The following is a 17062-nucleotide window of genomic DNA, read 5'->3' on the forward strand; positions in this document are numbered from 1 at the left end:
ACTGTGGGTAGCAGTACTCACTGTGGGGAGCAGTACTCACTGTGGGCAGCAGTACTCACTGTGACTAGCAGTACTCACTGTGGGCAGCAGTACTCACTGTGGGCAGCAGTACTCACTGTGGGTAGCAGTACTCACTGTGGGCAGCAGTACTCACTGTGGGGAGCAGTACTCACTGTGGGGAGCAGTACTCACTGGAGGTAGCAGTACTCACTGTGGGTAGCGGTACTCACTGGAGGTAGCAGTACTCACTGTGGGCAGCAGTACTCACTGTGGGTAGCAGTACTCACTGGGGGCAGCAGTACTCACTGTGGGTAGCAGTACTCACTGTGGGTAGCAGTACTCACTGGAGGTAGCAGTACTCACTGTGGGTAGCGGTACTCACTGGAGCTAGCAGTACTCACTGTGGGTAGCAGTACTCACTGTGGGTAGCAGTACTCACTGTGGGTAGCAGTACTCACTGGAGGTAGCAGTACTCACTGTGGGTAGCAGTACTCACTGTGGGGAGCAGTACTCACTGTGGGCAGCAGTACTCACTGTGACTAGCAGTACTCACTGTGGGCAGCAGTACTCACTGTGGGCAGCAGTACTCACTGTGGGCAGCAGTACTCACTGTGGGCAGCAGTACTCCCTGTGAGTAGCGGTACTCACTGGAGGTAGCGGTTGAGCTCCTGCTGGCTGCAGCGGGACCAGTGGAAGCGGTGGAAGGCCGCCTGCACCAGGGGGGCCATGATGCTGCCCAGCCGGACCTCGTCCCCACAGCGGTTCCCTTGGCCGTCGTGCTCCATTCCTAAACTGCCCCAACAGAGACACGGCGGTGACGTCGCGGGTGGGCTCCGAGTGCTGCCCCTCCCCACGTCACCAGGGCTTGGTGCCAGCAAGGTTCTGAACTCCCACTGCCCTTGTTCTCATGAGCAAAGTCATGGGGAATTCATGAGGCTGCAGCTAAAGGGCTGGTCTGGAGTTACTCCCACATGCAAGGACTGACCCTGGAGAGTACTTTCATGTCATTAGCCAAATCCACTTCAAAAAAAACCTAAAAATGGGTTTTGTTCACATGCACATTTGTGAATTACTACAGCTAAATGTGAATCCATTTCTGAATTACTGAGCCTGCCCACCCTCCAGCAATACTAGCAGAAATGTTCCCAGGCTCTAATCTGGAGCTATTCAGGGCTTTTTATAACTTCTAAAAAAATCACACCTTAACTTGATTCAAAGTATTTTGCAACTGCAGACAATTCCTTTGCATGGAAATAAAGAAAGGCACCACGCAGAAAGCTAGTTCAGACAAGCTGCTGCTGTTGCCCAGGAGCAATCCCACACTGTTTAAATGTGAAACAGCCTGGAAAGTGGTGGATGCTTTCTAGAAAATTACCCCAAATTACAGATGGTTTTAAATTTCTTTTTGGATTTATTACGAATATATTCGCTTCTTTCCTTTGTTAGGATCTTAAATTGTATTTTTAATGAGCAGTATTGGACTAAGGTGGGCAATATCTGTCCATAGTTAAACCAAATTAGCAGATTGGGGCTGAATATGACTTGAGGGATTACAAACTTTCTGCAGTGGTCTCTCTTTTAAAGCCCATGCTGTGTTCTTTTCATTCCTAATTCAAAAATTCTGGAATCAAAGACTATCTCAGTCTCAAATAGGTGTCTCTGTCTAACTAAGATAATGTTTATGGTGATTTCAATAAATTTTGGCACCTCATTGTTTAAAAAATGAGAAAGGGCCTGCAGGTTTTCTTAGGGAAAACAGAAAAGATGGAAACTGTTCAGAAAAAGCCTTCTGGTACCTGTTATTCTACCAAAGAGAAAATGGGAAATCAGTGGGAGTTCTCTGGAGGGAAAACAGAGAAACTAAAAAGATCTGGGAAAAACCAAAGCTCTGACAACTGCTTCCCCGGCATTGGTTCAAATCATATCAACAGGTAAAAAGATTGCATTTTTTATATGAGATATATAGAACAGTTGTAAGTGCAGTGCTTGGCACCTCGCTTCTATACAGTATTGTTTCCTTTATCAGCACTAACATATACAGATTATGTGCTTATTTAGTATGGGTTCCTTGCAAGAATACTGTGTTCCACTGACTCAGTGAACTCATATTTCTTTATTATGGGTACTTTATATTTCTGCCAGGAGACTACAATACATCATTCAATCTAGTCCCACAGCAGCCCTGGAAGATATTTTGATATTAGTTTGTTGTTTTTTTTTCCCATTTGAAAATCCCAAAATATAAAGCTTACTTAAGATCTTAAGGAAAGCTTTGAAAGAGCTGAGACCTGAAACCAGAGCTAACCCTAAATATTGTTTCTTAACATCAATTGCACCTGCTTAATGTCATCAGCATTGGTCTGTACCAGAAGCCATTTAAGGCACAACACAGATGTCCAGTTGTACTCACACATGTCCAGTTTCATGAGCCACCACAAATGCAGATGAAAAACCATCTTCATGGTTGAGAGTGCAGCTCCGGACAGGATGGCACATCCCGGTGACGGGAGCGTAGCCTGTGAGAAACACCAAGGGTTCAGAAAATGAACACAAACAGAAAAATCAGTGTGGAGGGAAGCTCTAGGGAGAGCTCTGTCCTTTGTTGTCACACAAGTATAGTTCAAGTGGTCCTCCCAAGACCTCTGCCCCCAAACATTTAATGATGTTCTCCTTCATCTAGGAAACAGATGAAACCAGCCTTGAACAAATGAAAACTTCCTGGCTCACCAAGAAAATTCTTGTCACCTCTTGGACGGCCCTACAATTGCCTTTTCTAAGTGCATAAGATAACAGAGGCAAAGAACACCGCGTGCTGCTGGATGGAGGAGCCCAATACCACCCCTCAGGGAGCAAAGCCCCCCTCCCTGTGATGACAGCAGTTCTGGCCAACTCAAAATAAATGGGAAAGCTCTGAGATTTCTCCCCTCTGGTGAAAAACCTGATCTCACAGGAGGCAGAGATCTGAAAAAAAGGAAAAAGGGGACAGCGCTTGACCCTGCTGTTCCAGACCTCTCCATAACCACATTTTTTGCAAATCGTCTGTAACACAGCAACAGCTTTGGAACTTTTTAAACACCAAATCTATTATTTAATCTTTGGGCATTTCCATGACTCTTTACATATGTATCCCATTTTCTTTGCTTCCGTAAGAACACAAAATAGTCCAGTAGGTAATCAGTAAGAAAGAAGCAAGTAACAAGTGAAGCAGTTACAACAGAAAATGGCCCAGCACAGAGCTCTTGGGGAGAGAAAACACTGAGCACAGCTCAGCAGAAGAGGTACAATTAAACTTTACATGACTAGCCTGGTAATAAATGCAAAAGCAAACCAAACCCAGACACACACCTTGCATGCCTGATGGACCAAAATCCTGCCTGGTGAGGAAGATGGCGTGGTCGTGATACTCAGCGTGCCCGGTGTCGGGTTTCTGCTGCAGGTAGGCCCAGCGACACACGTTCTCCAGGCTTTGGGAGGGGTTCCCAATCTCTATCAGACTCATGGACTGCAGCCACACAGGGAAAAAAAACCACCAAGAGTTATTTGTTAAAAGTGTAGGCAATTTTTTTTTCCCAAATTTTTCAGGCATTTGATTAAACATCTCATTTGCATTAAGAGTTTGTTCTCATTTAAGAGATACTTACGCTACAGAAACAAATTTTACTGGATCAAGAAAGCAAAAAAATAGCTAAAGTTCATGGTTAGATTGTGATTTCTGCATTTAATGAGATCTAACAAATATAAAAAAAATTTAAAATGGATGAGAAATAAAAATATGGGTATTCTAATGACAAAGCTGATACTGGGTTGTGCACTCTTATTATTTCTATGCCACCCTGGCATCAGTTTACTTCACTTTATCATCTCTTTACTCATCACTTCCAGTCTGGATATACAGCTCCTGATGGAGCCCATGTCCTTTTTGGAACCAAAACTGTCTCAACCAGGAGAGACTGACCCAGGGTGGGGAAGATCAATGCCTGATGGCCAAGAAAATCATATCACAACAACTGCAGAGAGCCAGCACCCTGTCCTGTTCACCACTGCTTTGGTCATGAAATGGAGCTGGTTTTAGGCTGTTCTGGCAGACCTTGGTACACTCCTGGATGCTCTGTTGGCATAAAACCAAGTGTACTTTTTCAGCTGTACTTTAATCATTACTTCCAGAACTGGACTTTCTCAGTGACTGTCTTTAAAATTGCATTTTCTTTATCCCATTACTCATCTGAAGGCAGAACACAACTTCCCACTGAGGGATGCCATTCTCCATGTAAACCACACGTTACATGGGTGGTGAACTGACACTGGCTCCAGTGAGCTGATGTGTTAGGTGAGGTGCAAAGAGCAGCTCTCTTGAACAAGGAAGAGAAAGGTATTTTGAAATCCAACTTTTACATTTGCCTCTTTTTTTTTTCTTTTTTTTTAAGTAGTACTTTCTTAGGAGCTCCCCGCTAATTCTGCAGTTGTTCTTGATACTGTGCACTGCTAAGACTTTAGAAAGCTTATTGTATGTGGGATATGACTAACTGACCTGTCTCAGGACTTACAGGATTTGTAAGAACTACAGATGTGAACCCTGGCTTTTCATTTGCAAAAATTATATTACCATGACAACACTGTAATCATAACAAAACCCACTACAGTTTAGATGCTATGCTGTACTGCAAGTATTTGTCATTCCAAAATACTTAATGTAGAGCAAAGCCTAGCCTAGGCCAAAAATAAGAGAGAAGTAATACAATTCATGTTTAAATACAGATGTATTTGACGTGTCCCCTAATTGAATGCATGATGGAGTACATGGAGTATTGACTACATGAAAAAGAAAATCCTCAAAGGGTTGTGGAAGAACAACTGGAATTGATAAAAGAAGTGTCTGCCAACTGAGGTCTGATTTTGGCAAAACTAAGATATTACAATTCTGCAAATGTTCAGAAAAACAAATTCATAAACCAAATAGAGGCACAGTTTGGATTCTGATACCGCTGTGGAATGAAAAAGTTGTAATATAATCCTGTGCTGGATCATACTGCTTCCAGCCATAATTCCCTTGGAAATTGAACTAATAACTGTGTTTTAAATGGTGGGACAGTTGTGGTGCCTTTATTGAATCTTTGTATATTTATAAGAACATACTTAAACAAACTTTGAGTTACTAATACAAGGCAAAATCCTGGCTCTTCAAGAAAAATCCTAGTCCATTACAAGGGTTTGACTGCTGCTGAGGTCTTTAATAAAATCCATCAGTGGTAAAACAAAAATAAAGAAGCAAACACACACAAAACTTATCTGTATCACCTTCACTCTTATTTCTCTAAAACTGCACAAAAAAAGATCAGTTCCTTCAAGGAGCTCAATAAAAGAATCTGCAAGACTCAAAAGCAAAGAATGCTGTAAAATGAAGTTGAGAAACTCTAGTTTTCTAATATTTTCTGATGTTTGCTAAGAGTTCTTTATTTCATAATGATCTCCTTGTGTACATTCTACCAAATGAAAAAATTGCATCGTTTAAGACACAATGATCAGAAAACAATGAAAACATACACCCTATCAACATATGCTTTGTTTAAGGGTATCCAATTATTTGCAAAGGAGTCTTGAATTTGCATGATCAGCAAAAAAGCATAGAAAATAAAATGTCAATTATTTCCTAATAACCGCTGCTTTATAGCTGCCCTCTGTCATCTCTTCCCTGCCCGCTAAACCAAACCCTTGTCGGTGGAGTCCATCACAAAAGCAAAATGTTTGTCTCTGAATGAACCAGGTTTCAGCACTGCTCTGATTAACATCCAGTCTGCCAGGGCCCAGAGCAGTCTGGCACAGCAAAGCAGCAGCTCCCGTGGCTCAGGCCCTGCCCTGGCATCTGCTGTGAGTCAACAACTCACTCACTGGATCCTGAGTCCATTCCAAGAGCAAAACCACAGGCTCAGTCCAAGAGAACCTCAATGCTTACTTATCAAAACACTGATTTTAGAGTTTGTCTTCAAGCAGATGAAGTTGGACCTAGTGGTTAATGTGGAGCATTGTGGGGTTTTTGCATTCAACACAATAAGGAGAAAGAAAAAAAAACCCTTTCACATAAAAGGGGAAACTGAGAACACACAAGTCCTAGAAAACATGATTTAGCTGACTCAACATTTTTGCCCATGACACAGCTTTAACATCATAAAACTGAGCCTTATTGCTCTTTAAGCTGTGAGACAAGACATCCTGTAGGAAGACAATTGTTTGGAGTGTCCTTGTGCTATGAATGTAAGTAGCAAGTCCAGGTCCTGTAAGTGAGGAGGACTTCAAAGAGTGAGAGGACTTCAAACCTCAGTCTGTCTGCTGAGTACTCCAAGTCCACTGAGCACTCAAATCATCTGGTCACTAATCCCTTGTCTTTCCCCCCTGTAATGCAGCAGCCTGAAAAGAGAAACTCACTTGATTCCCAGCAAATTTTCACCTGAACACCCAATTTCTGCAATTTGCCAAAGACTTTCAGATCAGAAAGGCTCCATCAGTGCTAACAGCAAATATTGCATGGCTGGGCAACCATCAGTGAGTCCAGCTCACTGTGCTGTGCAACTGCACAGGCTGAGACTGAAGAACCACAAACACCACGGTCCTCTCCTCACAGCAGGCAATGGTGTGGCCAGGGAAGGGAATTAAAGGTAGTGTTTCCCTCCAAAGAACCTCCAAGGCCCCAGTGGTCTTTGGGTCAAAGACTTCCTGAGCCAGGAATGCTGAATTTTATAGAATTTTACATATAGGATTTTATCCATATAGAATTTTATCCACTTTTGAGCTGCCTTGCCTTTACAGATAAATGCTGCTGTCCCGAAGAAAGGAGTTTAGGAGATCATGGAACCAGGCAGAGCCTGTTAGTAGACAGGGCAAATGTCATATGTTTTAGAAGGATGTTGTCCAAAAATTACTCTTGTAGAGATATCAGATAACACTTAATAATATTTTCTTTTGGAAACCAATGTGGGCTTTCATCAGAGCCCAGATACTTTATTAAATGGATAAAGCAAATAAGAAAGAGGAAAAGAGATGAGCAGTGTGCTGTAATAAGGGCTGAAAGGTAAAATCCCTCTTTGTCTCACAGCAAACGGGGAAGTTGGGGGCCAGCAGGCTGCACATGGAGAAGAGGTGTAGGTGTTACTCTTGGCCAGCAAAGGGCTCACACTGCCAGGAACTCACAGGTCCTGCAGCTGGCTGGGAGCTCTGACCTGGCTGGGAAGGACCTCTTTCCAAGCAGGACAGCAGGCCTGTGGAGAGCATTACTCAGCTGATCAGCAGGAAAACTGCCAATGGAAAGAGAAACTTTCCTTCTCACAGCAAGAAAAGCAAAAAAATCTGTGAATTGCTGATGGAAACAGATGGAGATGTTGGCCAAGAAGTGGAAAGGGCTCAGCTGGGAAAACATCCCCCAGGCAAGGAGATACCACAGAGGGTGACGAGGACAGTCTGCCCTACAGAACTGGCTGAGGCCTTTTCTCTGGGAAACTCAACATTGATCAATGCTGCACATTTTCATCCCTTTTTTTGATTCTGCCTTCATTTCTTCTCCTCTCCCTTCCTTCTTAGATGGAAGCAACAACAACAACAACAACAAAAAAGAAGACAACTGAGTTGCAACTACCATTCATACAAAGAGGCAAAGCAGGGTAGTAAGAAGTGGTTGAAAGCCAGAGAGGTCTCTGAACCTTTTTATCCTTTGGGAAGTTATCAGTTCCCTCCTACAAACACACTGAAGCACAAGTCATTCATGAAGCTGTGGAAAGTCCTTCAAATACTTGTGGAGACTATGCAACAAGGAAGAAATATAATTTTTTTTCTTTAATAATGTCAAAGTTATCTTAGAAGAAAACTGCAAATTTAGTCTATATTCTACCCAAGCCTTTCAAGAATGTTCAAGCTGCCAGCCCATAGGAAAGACACACTGGTGTCACACACGGAATCAGCTCAGGGGCAGTTCCCCTTAAACAAATGTTTTATTTATCTGATATTTGGCAGCACTGGCTACAACTTTGCAAAAGTGATGATGAGTAGGTGCCTGGTGATAAGAACATAAGAAATTTAGGCTGGTCAGAAGCTTGGGACCTTTCCTAACTCATCCATTAGGTGGTGCTCCAAGAGAACCAACGGAGGAGGCTTTGCAGCTCTTCAGTAGCTCCAGGAGGAGCAGAAATATTCTTAACATGACAGGCTTCAAACTATAGTAGGAAAAGTTGGACCACAGCAGTGCACACGTTCAGGAAACCATTTAACATATGACTTTCCCTTCGTGAATGTGTAAAGTCTCTGCAAAACACACTGTTTACATTGCTTCTACTTGGCACTTCTATTGCTCATTGGATTTTGGATTAGAACTTCTATATTCTTCTTTCATCCTGAACAAGACAAGCAAAAGATAAATAAATACAATTATTGAATGTCCATGGTAACCAAACGAACAAAAATAGCTCATTCAGCAAACTGTCATTTCGCATTCAAAGGATTTGTAAAGCTTTCTTATGGCCGCAGTTTGTAAACATTTTTCACTATCTAATTCTGTATAAATGTAAGCAGATCAGGAGTACAAAGTACTGTTTATGCTATCAGCCAGCTCCACATTCTTCAAGGTCCCAACAAAACACACTGGGAAATTATAAACCCAAAGTCCAATATATAAATAAGGGAATTCAACAATTCACCCAGATAAAAAACAGGAGGGGCAATATTTCATCTCTTTATCCCCATATGAAACATATGAAAACACTGCAAAAATATGAACAGCTGCCAAAATGCTACATCATATTTAGGTCCTGGCCTTGCAACTCAGCCTGTGCAGAGCTGGTTACTGGATATGGCCAAATGCTGGGGTCAACAACTCCATCTTCAGACACGTCTGTAAGGTCAGGACTTGATTCCTGCTGATTCTTTCAGGTCTTCTACATCTACCAATGTCAGTGGAAAAATAAGATACTCAACTCACATTCATGACCTAGTACAAGGAGAGGCTGGAGGAGGCTCAGGAAGATCTCAATATATATAAATACCTATTGGGCAGGGAATAAAGATGACTGAGACAGTCTTCTCAGTGGGAACCAGAGAAAGGAGAAGAGGCAATGAGCAAGAAAATAGCGTTTAGGAGTGTTGCTATAGTTTTACCATAAGAGTGGCCAAACATAGGGAAGGGTTGTCCAGAGAGTTTATTGAGTCTCTAGAAATATTCAAAACCGAGCTGGACAAAGTCCTGAACAACCTGCTCCAGGTGACCTTGCTCTGAGCAGGGCAGCTGGACTAGATGATGTCCAGAGGTCCATTCCAAGCACAGCAATTCCATGGCCCTAAGGTGCAGCTAACAAACTCCTTGCATTGCCAGGCACAGGTGCTCTCAGCCAGAGTCTTTGCACCTTCCTGGGAGAGGCAGAGGTAAGTAGAGGTGCTCATCCCTTTCCCTATAGGGAAACAGCAGGGTCAACAGCAAAATAATAAGGACAAACACCAGATTTAAGGAATAAACCTGATTTGTGCTTCCAAGGCTGCCTTATGGAAAGCAGAGATCAAGAAGAACCTGACTCAGACTGAAGCAGCACTTCCATCCTGGCTGAACCAAGAACATCTCCCCTGATTGCATCAAGCTTAGACATGAAAAGGTCAGATGGCAGAGATAAAGAGAGCATCATTTTATGAAAATATCAAAGGTAAAGCCCTGTCCCAAATGAAGGCAGCAGGAGCTCTGCTAATGTCTCAGACGTACAAAATTGAAAAGTCCTTCTCCGTTGGACAGTCCTGTCCTTTGAGGTTGCAGGCAACCACCCCATAGCACCTTCTTCCTGAACTGCTACCTCAAAGGTGTTTGGGTTTTCTTCCCTCCTCTAAGCTATTTGAGAGGCTCTCTGCAGTGGTAGTCAGGCTCCTCTTTCACCCTGACCAAGTTAACACATGGTCAGAGTCCAACCACTTGTTATGATGCCAACACTGGTCTACAGCTTCTATGGGTTTTCTCTCCCTCCTGGCTGCATTTCCAGATGCCACGGAGCAGACCCAGCATCCCTCAGCCCATCCCACCCTGCTCCAGGCTGAATTCCCTCAGGCTGTGCATGGTGCCAGAGGAGAGAGCAGGGGTGTTCTGCACTGCCACACTCACATTTCCCAAGAAATAACCCTCACAAATCCTCAGGTGGCTGCATTTACTGAAACCCTGAAGTCCCTGCAAAATTCTTTCCAAGTGTTTTTTCATTAATCACTGTATTAATGACATCCATCCCAGCTAACCTGTGCTTTCCTCTGGGCTGTGCAAGGGCAGCTCATCTGCACACAGAGTCACCATTGTCAGTGGACAGAGCGTGGGGCTGCAGCCAGGAATTTATGAGGTCTTATCCCCAGCCTGCCAGTGGCCTTCCGTGTGGCCTTGGAAAATAACACTTAACATCTTTGTTTTTTTAGCTGTAAAATGGGAATAATAATCTTTATTCATTCACCTCAAAGAGGCGATGAGAGGATTTTATGCAGTGCTCAGTATTTAAATGTTTCCAAACAAATTTTAGAATAACCAGTCAGGGTTTTTAAATGCGTGCTCAGCTCATCTCTTGCAACCTCCTCTGCACTTGGTGCTCGTGGTTGCTTTGCTTATTTCCCTGAGTATTCTAGAGCTAGCTGTATTACAGAGCTGTTACAACCAAAATAGGTCTAAGTGGAATAATTCGCACAAACATTGAATTATATTAATCTCAAATACATCCGCAGTTGCCAAAACTTGGAACCAATCTTCCTACTACTGAAGTCAAAAAGGCAGAAGCAAGCCAGCTCATCTTTTTCCCATTTGAAGAAGAATGCACTGCATGTACCCTGTTTACTTATTTGCAGTATCCCATCCCATCAAAAAAGCCAGTGACTTTGGAAGTCAATGTCAAGAAAATGCAGAGAAATGCATCGTGGCTTCTGAAGCCAACACAGATATGGAGCAGCCTTTGCAGAACACATTTTTCTATCCTAATGATGGAATTGATAAATGAGTGGGCAGCAGCAAGGCACAGCTGAAGCCTTCAGACCAGTCTGTGGTACATCATTTGCAGGAAGTACGATGAGAAAAGTGGGGAGTCAGGGAAGGGCTGGCAGCTCCTGCAAAGTCCTGCAAAGCTACCCCAGCCCAGCCACGCTCTGCCTGCTCCCCAAACACACCACCCAGCCAGAGCCCAAGCCTGGTGCTCTTGGCAGGACTCAACCTGCCACCCCCTCAATGTCCTGAGGTGATAACTCACACAAAGTGCTAATTGAGTAGAACCATGTCAGATCTTTTCAATTTGTCCCTGAAGTAATTTCAGCATGTGATCACTAAGGAATATGTTCCATTTTTTCATTTTACTACATATTAATGCTATTAATGCTATTCCTGAAATTACTGAAACCTCTGCGTGTACAGTTGCCTGTGTTTGAGAATATTAAAATATAAGTACATTTGAAAGAGTGGAGTACCTTCAAGCAAGAACCAGTGAAAGGTTGGTTGCTATGCAACTCAAGTATTGTCCATATTATTCTTATCAACAGATGACATATTGTATAAAATAATACAATCATCTGAAAAACCCACAGTACAGTAGAAGGCTGCTCAGGGGTGGAGAATTGGCATAGCTGAGAGTGCTGTCATAAACCTGACATTGATGGTGCATACTTCATCAATTACAGAACCATAATGTAATTATTATGATTATTTAAATGGCACCCTTGATAATATATATAAACTGCCTGCAGTGAAGCAAATGAATCTGAAGATATTAGCTCCATGCTTTCAAAAGAAATGGTTACTCAAACAAGACTGGGATAACATTTTCATGTTGTGAAGCCAACCACACTGCTCCATTCATGCACTGCCTTAACTGGTACAAGTACCCCACTCAATACTATGTGTTTTGAATATATATTTTCCTAAAAAATTGTTAGTGCTTGTGTGTGGGACAGTAAAATATTCAAGGCTTTGTTCTAATTCCTTAGAACAGGTTCAGAAAATAAGAACTATACACTTCTTCTCTCTGCTTTTCCACTGCTAAATTATCCCAAACCTTGAGAGAAAAATCTCCTCACCTTCTACTCCCTGGTGCTAGTCCTCTGATCAGAAACTTTAAAAACATGAACAGAAAAGGATGTATTCTTATACAGCCATGGCATGCAGGTTCTCACATCATAAAGTAGAGGAGTTCTAGAACGACATCCTTTACATGTACTTTTTACTATTTTTAGAAAGCTATAAGCTTTCATGTAAACAAGAATCAGATATGGAAATGCAAGAAAAATTAACTTTGGGGCAAGCTTGTGATAGCAGAATTATTATTGCACTGAAACCAGCAGGACAACTCTTGAAACATCCTATTCTTGTTCCCATGGAATCTGATGCTGACTTGGCAATAACAGGACACAGGTACTGAACAGACCAATACTTTTGAAACCCATTTAACATTTTGTTCCTCTTTACCCAAGTTTTGTCTGTGGAGCACCCCTTCCACAGAGACTGAGAGAAAGAACACTTGATATTTTTAATTACAGATTTGATCTGCAGAGCTCTTGCCTTCTGGCCCCTATTGCACAGAACACCCATTTAACTTTAAGCACATGTGTAGTTCCCCTGATAATAAGCACAAGTATAAATGAGTTCTTAGAAGGCAGCCGTAGCTCTCAGCATCTTGCAGAACTGACCTTGTGTTTGCTGTTACTTACATACAGTTTAACCAGAACACAGTTGTGTTTTCTTTAGGAACTAAAATGTTCTCTGTTTCATAGATTATTCCAAACAAATCTGAAAAGACAGACTGCCAGAGCCAAGCAGTAACATCAAATGACACAGGGAAAACCCAGAAGAAATTGAAATTATTTGAAATGTAAAGTTTAAATGATAAACAGATATATATAAACATGAAAGTTCTTTATATTCAGAGACTAATAAGGATAATATACATGGGTTAAAATACAAAACAAATACATGTCCCCAGTAACGGCACTGTTCATAAAAGAAGGAAATCTATAGATATTGATATCCTCCATTGAAATTAACCTTTCCTTACCTTGCCGTAGCTCAGCAGGATTATCCTCACCAAGACAACGTTAATGTGAGCGCCCAGGGACTCATCATGATAAATTTCATTAACCTGCAAAAGAGTTCAGTGCTTTAACAATGGTAACTATGAAGGCAGTGATACAGCTGATACTTTTAATGCTCTGTCATTAGGCCAGACACCACTTTGTGATCATATTTAAAACATGAAAACTCCACTAATGAGAGAGGGAATGGGGTTTTTCCAAACTCTGTTGTAATCTCCCAACAGGCCATATTTTAGGGAATAATTTAAAATAAATATATACTCAGAGACTTCAGATTACCAGGTATATAAGTTCCAGCCTAATTGCACTTGGAGGTATCATGGTGCACCCACACCATGCAGCTGAGCTGACCCATGTGTACACACTGGAGCCTGGAGCATGGCAATCCAGGCAAAATCCCAAATATCTCTTTGCTGAGCAGGACCAGGCATAGGGAAGGGGATGAGTGAGCAGAGAGACAGGACCTCTCTCCCAAGAGCCATTCACTGGATCAGCTCAGCTGCACCCTGCAACTCTTCCACTGGGACCTATCATATCACACTTTGCCAAGAGGTTGTGCCTCCCCCAAGAAGCTGGTCAGGCACATGAGCTGGCTTCATTGTGTGTCAAAACTCATCAGTGTTAAACTTTGCAAGTAGAACAAAAGCTACAAAATGCCAGCAAGTTAAAATTGTCTTATCTCTTTTTTTTAAACCAGAGCTACATAACTGAACATACACATGGGGAAATCACCCCAGGAACGCTGAAAAGAAAACTGTAAATATTTAGAGTAGAGAATGAAATGTGGATGAATAACAATTACTTAGGAAACACTGCTACAGGCAAGCTGGGCAAATATTAACTGTTAACGAGGCTGATTTAAGTATTCAGTGATGAAGACTGCATGAGACTTGGCCAAATGGCAGGGGTTTAGTTTTACAAATTAGAAGAGGCAGATTAGATCCCTGCAAGGCAAGTTCCTTCCCTAAAACCTCCTTCCCTTGGTAAAGGTTGCACCAAACTGAACTGTTTTTCTGGATGGACCTAGATTTCATTTATTCCTGCAAACTAGATTCATTACTTCAAGCTAATAAATAACTTTCAGGGAACCTTTCATTTGAAACATGGTAAATAATGTCCTGCTGCTTCAATCAGCCCCAGTTTTAATGGCCCATATTTTATCTCTTCAAAAACCATTAAAATTAAATACATCAGTGTAGGTTTTGCTAAGCAATCCCCACTGACATTTTGAAGTGAATTTTAATTCTCTTCATCAGTATTTTTTGACAGAAGAGCCTTATTTTATGCCTGGTAGATATCCAAGTTTTCAACAGTCCTGAGGGTCCTGCTGAACCACAGCTCCAGGAGGAGGCTCACACCCTCCAGGCACCTGGGGAACATTCTGGGGGATGCCTGGGATGCAGGCTTGTTACTGGTTGATGAGCAAGCAGATCCCTGGATTAAGATGATGGATGAGGAGCCCATGGCTACGAGTGGCTTCAGGGGCTTCTGTTTTCCTTGCAGGGTAGAAGGAGCTGATTATGTTCAAATCGGCTTTGTAAACAACCCCTCTAGAAATCAGATCATCTCTTTGCATGTTTAAATAAGACTTTAGAAGATGAACTTTATATTCTGAAATTTTAAAAATGCTCTTAGTTTTACTTGGAGGACCATTGCTCAACACAGATTATAAAGAGGTAAGACATAAACACATTTTGCTTACAAAAATTCTTTCACCCAGGAAAAAGACCCTTGAATGCTGTCAAGGGAGGCAGGGATATTAATTTGCCTCCCTCTTTGTGTGGTGAGAAGAGAGTACTCACATCAAGGATATGAGGTTGAAATAAGCTGCAAATTACCTGTACATGAAATGAGTATTAAACAAAAACTGCTGTGTATAGAGGACAGTAAACACAGCATGTAAATAAGTATTTAATTAGTTCATAAAACATAATCCAAATTGGTGCACACCACTCTCTCATTAACTTCCAGAATTTAACCTAAGCCTCTTTTAACAATCGTTGAGTAACCCAACAACTGTATCGCTGTTGTGTGCCAAAGGGAAACTTGGCTTGAAAACATTGATGGAACAGAATTAAAACACTGTTTGATTGTTCATGCAAATGACATATAACAAAGAAACTGTGAATGAACAGAGAAGCACAAGCACTGTAAAAAGCTGCTTGGTTCTCTTGGGAACCTGGATTTTCTGCAAGACAGCAGGCCAGTTCAAAGCTCTGGGCCTTGGTTTCATTAATAAGGATGACTCCAAGCCCTCTTCCCCCAGCATCTTCCTCTGATCTAAACTGTAGTTTGGTAGAATTGTCTCACTGCACATGAATAATATGCTGAAATAAGAGCTTTTCCCTTTTTTCAGCACAGCCTAAATCACACCTATTTGTTTCAGGAGATAAACCTATTTGTTTCTGTAAGAGATACAAGGTCCAAGTGAACACTGTGCTCGCAGAGGTTCATGAAAATGCACACACTGAAAGGCCCAACACAATCCCTAGCTCAGATTCCCCACATTTCCACCTCTTATTTCAACAGGAAAGCAGAGTTAAGCTGATGCAGCTCAATGTATAGAGTAGAAGATGACCAAGCAGCCTGTGCAACCAGAAATCTCCAGGCTTGAGAGCAACTCACGACTTTGAAACTTATTGTTTGAAAGCACAGATAGCCAGACAATGGAGATACATGTTCAGATGTCTGTGCAATAAATACACAGAGCTCTGGAAAAGACTGCAAGTACTTTTCCAGCACTGCATCTTCATGTACTTCAGCAGGACATCCTGGCTCATATCAACAGAAGAAAAGCCAGAGTCAATCTCCCGTTGTTCTAAGATCAGTAAGTCTAAAATTAAGTTGCTGCATAGGAGAAAAAAAGTACACAGAGACCATCCCAAAATCACAGCTTCTGATCTGAAAGCAGTGAATGAATTAAATCTTGTTAGATGTCCTACAGTGATTCAGCATTTATAGAGGGGATGAAGAAGGCTGGGTAAGTCTCAAAGAATTCAAAGCACAGTGAAACACTGTAAAGACACTTTCATCAAGCTATTGTAGTTCACTAACTATTTTGGGATATCTTTGGTTTCTTTTTCTGGGATATTTCAAAGGAAAACATACATTTCTATTTAAAGTTTCTGTGTAGAAATCAGGCTAGCACAGATTGGGGCAACATAATAAAAACAAAGACTTTATTTTACTTTTTTTCATCTGTCCCTCTCTGCTAATTTTATAATTCTTCTACCTTGAGCAAATTTCAAGTCAGCCCAGTAAGCACATAGAATACATCAAAAAGCTAAAGGCAAGCCAAGCACCAGTGAGGTGCCTCATGCTTTGTAAAAGAAGCACTGGAAAGTTTTGATTACTGAGCAAAGCACTGCCTGATCGTAAAAGAGAATTTTGAAGGCTCCCATAACACAAATAGGAATCAACAGCCTGCAGTTCTGCTAGTCTTGGTGCAGAGCAGGTTACCTGCTGGTAGAGCTGGCAGGATTTTTAGGCAAAGTCAGGTGTTCCCTGGATCCCAAATTAAACCCATGCACCATAGGAGAATAATCTGTGTATTTTGACAAATCATCAGCAAACTCATTCATGCACTTTGAAGGAGTCCCCAGCCTTGCAGAGTTTGTTAGTATCTGCTATGTAAAAGGCAGATCATTTCATCAGAGCACAGCTCCTGAGCCATGAACCATGGGGTCCTTCCTGAGGCAGCTCCATGGATTGTTCCTCACGCCTGGGTGAGCGCCGCTGCCCCGGGCTCCTGACACACACCCCTGCTGGACATTTCACAGCTTCCACCTCGGGCTACATCAGTGTCAAACGGCTCTGACCCAGCACCACAGGCCATCAGAGGGCACATCTGACCCTTTGGAGAGGGCACAAACCAAGAGTCTTCTGGTTTTGCAGCCACCACAGTTCGCTGATCCATCCAAGCTGATTGAGCCGCGCTTTGATCAGCCAGCATCCTTACACAACGACTGCTGCACCAACTACTGATGGCTACGTGCTCCCA

The 17062-nt window shown here is 42.2% G+C and overlaps 1 protein-coding gene across 1 annotated transcript in view; it reads right to left on the bottom strand.

Moving 5' to 3' along the window:
• The window catches only part of ADAMTS2 (ADAM metallopeptidase with thrombospondin type 1 motif 2), a 174618-nt gene that overhangs the window by 36072 nt on the left and 121484 nt on the right, over positions 1-17062 (bottom strand). Inside the window, exons 5-8 of the mRNA XM_030229256.2 lie at positions 13026-13109; positions 3346-3502; positions 2411-2516; positions 649-792 (exon numbers count right to left, since the gene is read on the bottom strand). Of these exons, the coding sequence (XP_030085116.1) occupies positions 649-792; positions 2411-2516; positions 3346-3502; positions 13026-13109 (491 nt within the window). The remainder of the gene's footprint in view (positions 1-648; positions 793-2410; positions 2517-3345; positions 3503-13025; positions 13110-17062) is intronic.

The sequence above is a fragment of the Serinus canaria genome, chromosome 13 (genome assembly GCF_022539315.1).
Source record: "Serinus canaria isolate serCan28SL12 chromosome 13, serCan2020, whole genome shotgun sequence".
Taxonomy (NCBI): domain Eukaryota; kingdom Metazoa; phylum Chordata; class Aves; order Passeriformes; family Fringillidae; genus Serinus; species Serinus canaria.